The 6,000-nt window shown below is 33.0% G+C and overlaps 1 protein-coding gene across 1 annotated transcript; it reads left to right on the top strand.

Annotated features, from left to right (window-relative positions):
• Nucleotides 1-980: 980 nt before the first annotated feature.
• On the top strand, nucleotides 981-5,909 carry LOC132750657 (uncharacterized). Its single transcript, XM_060740667.1, has 2 exons — nucleotides 981-1,128; nucleotides 4,186-5,909. Exons 1-2 carry the CDS (start codon nucleotides 981-983, stop codon nucleotides 5,907-5,909), a joined length of 1,872 nt encoding a protein of 623 aa, XP_060596650.1.
• The last annotated feature ends 91 nt before the right edge of the window (nucleotides 5,910-6,000 follow it).

Raw genomic sequence — 6,000 nt, 5'->3', positions numbered from 1 at the left:
ACTTTGATTTATTGGTGTAACATTGCTGTAAGATTATAGTTTGGTGCTTAAAATAAATTTGGTACCCAATCATTCCTGAAATAGTGTATTCTGCAACCAGTGAAAGAATGTGTAGATCTCCTCTGCTAAAACGAAAGATCTTCTAGCATGTAAGTTTATAGGACAGCACAGTGCAGTTAAAAGGCACAGACACTTGGGATGTGGAGCTCGTGTGTGTGTATTATTTTAGACCTTGAAATATGATTTTTTTTTCAAAACAGCTTATATTAATTTTTTTTACATATATGATCAGTACATGTGCTGGGATTGACAAAGATATATCTTATTTGGATTTTAAAGGCACCCCAAGTGTCTGTGATAAAAGGTATCTATCACAGGGACACAGCCCAGTGTTGGGAAAGTGTAAAAAAGTAATTCTAAAAAATATATATATAAGTATATATATTATAATTATATACAGTATATTTTTTTTTTAGAATTACCTTTTTACACTATCGTGGCCGAGATGATCGAGTCGGTCGAGTTCATTTAGGGCCGAACAAGATGATTTCAACTCGGCATTTGTGTAATTCACTCATAGATTGACAGCAACATTCACCACTGTATGTTTATATTTTAAAAACATAAGGAGTGGTCCATTAGTTACTTCATATTTACTTCATAGTAGATCTATGCAAAATATAAAAATCCAAATTAATTTGTAGAAAATCATGAACATCCGAGCGGCTATTTTAAAGCCGAAACATTGATTAAAATTGTTATTATTTACTCGTAAAAACAGTCAAACTCCTTCGCTTTAACCATTACTTTATTGATGCAATGAAATATTGACAGTATTTAATTTAATTGCAACAGGAAATGTTCTCCACTAAAATAGTCTTACGTTTCTCACGTCTGACATTTTTCACGACCCTCCCGTGAGATTCGTAAGATCTTACATCTTTCACGGGTCTGACGAATCTCACGCTACACCGGCAGACATGGTCGCTGGGGCAACTGATGTAGGTCCAGTCAATGTGACGGCATTCAGAGCCCAAAAAGCACCTGATGTAGGTCTGGTCAACGCACCAGCATTCAGGGCGCTTGAAAGTCCGTTCATCAGTACGGCAAACGAAAGTCCGTTCATCAGTACGGCAAACACAAAACAATACTCAAACAAAACAAATGCTATATATTCCGAAATGGAACAAATATTATCTCAGAATTCAAATTTGAATCAAAGAATATGCAATACATCTTCTGCAATGCAAAAAGATCAAGGAAAAATTGTGGGTCAGTCCTGTGAGACCTATTGCACTGGTATGCCCTTCAGATTTTCTATTCAAACTAGAGGTAGTCAATGCACTATTAACTCATTTTGTGCTTTAATATATTCAAAATATTCTGATTTGATAACAACAGAAAATATTGATGAGGTACTAAACATTAGAGATATGCTGTACAGGGATGTTGTTAATAATTTAAAACAATTTGGTAAATTTAAGCACCGATTGTTAAAGGAATAGGAATGGATTGATTGATGTCCGTCTAATATAAATATTCATCATTAAAAAAGAGGAACCATGACAGTTTTCCTATTGACATCAACCCTATAAGAGAGAAATTCGTGTTTTAAGACACTATTGTTTACTTGAGAAATAAGTTCATGGGCGCCGCCATTTTGGCGTTCTGTCATTCTCGCGAGACAGACGAGACCGAGATTGTGACGTGTAATACCACCTCCGGTATAGGTGTATACGCTGGTACAACTGAAATATATCTTGATGAAGAACTTATTAATTTTATTGCGTACATTATAAATTATTTATGAAAACATCATATGGAACTGAATTGCTTTAATTAATTAATTGAAGACGCCGCGACATTAATTATTATTTCTCCGATATTCAAGCTTGCTGATGATCCCACCACATGATTTAAGCAATGACTGCTTAATTTTCAAAGATAAACCATAAATTTAATTTGGGTACTATGAGAAACTTCTTCAAATTGACGATATATCCTTTTATTTTGTACTTAATTTTCGCTAGACAAGCTGTCCAAATAGGGTACATCGTCGGTCATGTATCTTTTTTTCAGGTAAAATACCAACTAAATCCGATATATATCTACTTACCAAATTCCTTTCCCCGACGGATACGCATTTCTACTACCGTAAATTTAATCCAATAAAACAAAAAAAAATCATAAATCTACTTAATATTTAAAATGATTATTGGTAACTGAAAAAAATGTGTTGCTATTTTATGACGTGCTGTAATTTACTATAGTATAATTTGACAGGTGTGGAACCTAATTCCCCCTAAGGTCATTCAGTTCACTGATGAAGCGTAAAAAATAGATGTCTATTTCGTCATTAGAATATTTGACAAGGGTGATTAACCAATCAGGGCAACATTGTGCATGATCAAAAGGTCTGTCGGCACAGAGGCATACAAGGAGCAATAAAAATCGTCAGTACACAGTGTGACAGGAGCATTTGGTGCAAATTAGGAACAATTAAAATGGACAATGCGCAGTATTAGACATGAGTAGTAAGAACCAGCAATTGTGTGAATAAATTATGCAAATAAGACCTTTGAGCAGCCAATAAAAATGATTTGCCTGCAGTTAATATTAGGCTACGATTACGATGCGCAGCATCATACGTTGACAGACATGTTAACAATTTACTTTTCAAAAGAGTTGCTTATATTTTTGAAATGTGTACATCAATTATAACATATGTTCACACCTTTAAATTGGAAAGTCAGAATCAAACTGCAAAAATTTAATTATATGTACTATTAAGAACACGTTTTAGTAGGGTTTTTATAATGGAAGTGGCCAGCGTACGTGCCCGTACGGATAGCCAAAAGTTTTAGCCGTACGTGAGTCACGTACGACTAGCAAGGACACGCTGTATTGGCTAGCCGTACGGCACTTTTCAAAATTTTATGGAAGTCGAAAATGCATATGTTATTATATGACTTTAAGCGAGGATTTTAACCAAGAAACAGCATTAATTGCCTTTGGATGTTCACTTTTTAGAGATTAATCGCCTTGATCGCTATATATATCGATCTTTGTCAACGCAAGATGTCGAGAAAAAAAATAGCCTTTGCTTGCATTTACACCAATTGAAATAGTTTACAAAATTTTGATAATAATCCTTTTTTGTTTCATTAAGTTTAATTTTCGACACCTTTTATATGAAAAAAAACAACAACAAACACTGAAAATGATTGTTGTTAGGCTCTTGATAATTGCGACAATTACCGACTGAACTGTATAGAAGTTTGTCCATCAAGGAAAGTTTGCATGTTCCGTGAAAGGCATTCTAAAATTCTATTGTCAGTCCCTGGATAGGTTTTAATAAAGGCTGATGAATTGATTGACTGTGCTTTTATGTTCGATATTTATCTACTGTTTTGAAAATTATATAATTATTTTTGCATTTCACCGGTTTTTTTTTTGTTTTTGTTTTTTTTTCATTCAATGTTCTTTTTATTTATTTATTCCACTCCGATCATTTTTTATTCGATCCATGTGCTTAAAATTAACAAAAATGATTTAATAATTCATACAAATAAAACAACAAATGATAAGCATGAAAATCAACAATTTTATAACGTTCGACTTCCATATAATTTTGAAAAGTGCCGTACGGCTAGACAATACGTACAGTGCGTCCTGGCTAGTCGTTCGTGACTCACGTACGGCTAGAACTTTTGGCTAGCCGTACGTTTCTTTATTTTTTATTTTTTATTTTTTTTTTTTTTTGTGATATTGTTACGTATTTTGAACCATAAAAAATCTCCTCTACACCTCCTGTTTAAATTAAATTGTCTGGTCATTAATATTTCCTTACGATTCAACTAGATTTATCATGAATCTAAAGATGTGGGGAAATGACATCACGCGCACCTGTTTTTATACGGCCAATACACAAACATGGTCGCGCTTACTGATTTGTAGAAATCGGTGATTTAGCGATTTAAATTTTGTTATCATTCGTTTAATATTATTTTTTGGCGGCAGAAAATTTGCAGACTTATTACTTATAGTATTCTTTTTCTGAAATCAAGTTTTTATTCTAACCTTGTCTTTCCCTTTAAGTCTTGACGAAATGCCTGATCAAGTAAATGTTTTGTCCAAAGTGGTAGAAATAAGAAAAGGAAACATTGTATGAAAATATTTTACCAGATGAAGAGTACAGAGCTCTTCTGCGTTCGTTGAACTCAAAACAGAAAGAGTTTTACAATCATGTTGTTCACTGGATAAAAACAAAAGATGCACTTTTATTTACATTTCTTTCTGGTGGTGCTGGTGTTGGTAAAAGTGTTGTTATAAGAGCATTGTATCAAACACTATATAGAATGCTTAATTTGAAAGAAGGAGAAAATACTGATGATATAAGGGTACTCTTGTGTGCATATACTGGAAAAGCAGCTTTCAATATAAACGGCTCTACTATTTCGTCCGCATTTAAACAGAAATACAAACAGTCTGACCAAACATTAACATATGACAGCTTTAATACATTCAGATCCAGATATCGAGATTTATCTGTTGTCATAATTGATGAAATTTCAATGATTAGTAATACTTTGATGAGTTTCATTAATCAGAGACTTCAAGAATTAAAAGGTACTCGCAAACCATTTGGAGGTGTAAGCATTATCGCAGTGGGAGATTTATTCCAATTAAAACCTATAAATGGTGGTTGGATATTTAATGATTTAAGTCATGATGCTGCATCTTTGTCCATGAACTTATTAAAAGAACTGTTTGTTATGTATGAGTTGTCAGAAGTAATGAGACAAAAGGATGATTTATTATTTGCAGACTTATTAAACAGGCTGAGAATTAACTCACTGACAACAGAAGATAAAATGGTCCTTAAAGGTTGTGAAGTTGAATCCAGTGCTAAGAATGATCAAGTTAACTCCCCACATCTATTTGCTGAAAATTATTACATGCATATTTTCAATGACACACTTCTAAACAGTTCAAACAATCAAAAAGTGTCTATTCTTTGTCATGATTCTGCTGTTTCACCAAAATTGTCAAAGGGTAAACAAGAAGAGGCTATCAAAAGATTGCCCACAGATCCAAACAGAACTGCTAATCTTCATTGTTCATTGGATATTGTTGTAGGAATGTTGTATGATTTAACAGTCAATACAAATACTGAAGATGGACTTGCAAATAGTGCATCATGTGTTGTAAAGTTCATAGAGTATAAACTGAAGGAAACACAACGTCCTAGTATCATATGGGTACAATTTGTGGATTTGAAAGCTGGTTGTGGAACTAGATTAAAATATGAAAATCGAGGCTTTTATCACACACAAATAAATGAAAATTGGACACCAACATTTGATATCACAATGACCTTCATATATTACATAAAAACTTTTGAAAGAATCCAGTTTCCATTACAACCTTCTGCTGGGAGATCAGTTCATAGAGCACAAGGAACAACACTTGATAGTGTTTTGATTGACCTATCCCAAAGAAAAACACGAAAAGTTCCTCACCTTCATTATGTTGCATTAAGTAAGGTAAGGTCTTTAGAAAAGCTTCAAATGCTCAATTTTAATGAACAGGGTTTACAAGTTGATGAACAAGTTAAAACAGAAATGGAAAGATTGCTTAAAGATGCTTCTCTAGAATTGTGTTATGTCCCCTTGGAATCTATACATGTATTTTCAAATATGGATTTTAAAATTGCATTCAACAATTGTAGGTCATTAAACAAGCATTTCATTGATGTGAAACATGACCAGGGATTGTTGTCTTGTGATATTATTGGATTGGCAGAAACTAGATTACATGAAAATGATAATGATTCTTCCTTTCAGATACAGGGATACCATTTAATACGCAATGACCAATGTACTACATCAACAGTTTTAAGATTATAAATATTTGAATTAATTATAAAGAGAATAACATTTAAATTTCTTATTTCGGTATGACTAACAGAGAAATTTTCAATGTAAACAGGGGGTAATC

Source organism: Ruditapes philippinarum, unplaced genomic scaffold (assembly GCF_026571515.1).
Source record: "Ruditapes philippinarum isolate M1 unplaced genomic scaffold, ASM2657151v2 ctg72_1_1_1_1, whole genome shotgun sequence".
In the NCBI taxonomy this organism is placed as follows: Eukaryota; Metazoa; Mollusca; class Bivalvia; order Venerida; family Veneridae; genus Ruditapes; species Ruditapes philippinarum.
This window is presented reverse-complemented; position numbering and strand designations above follow the sequence as displayed.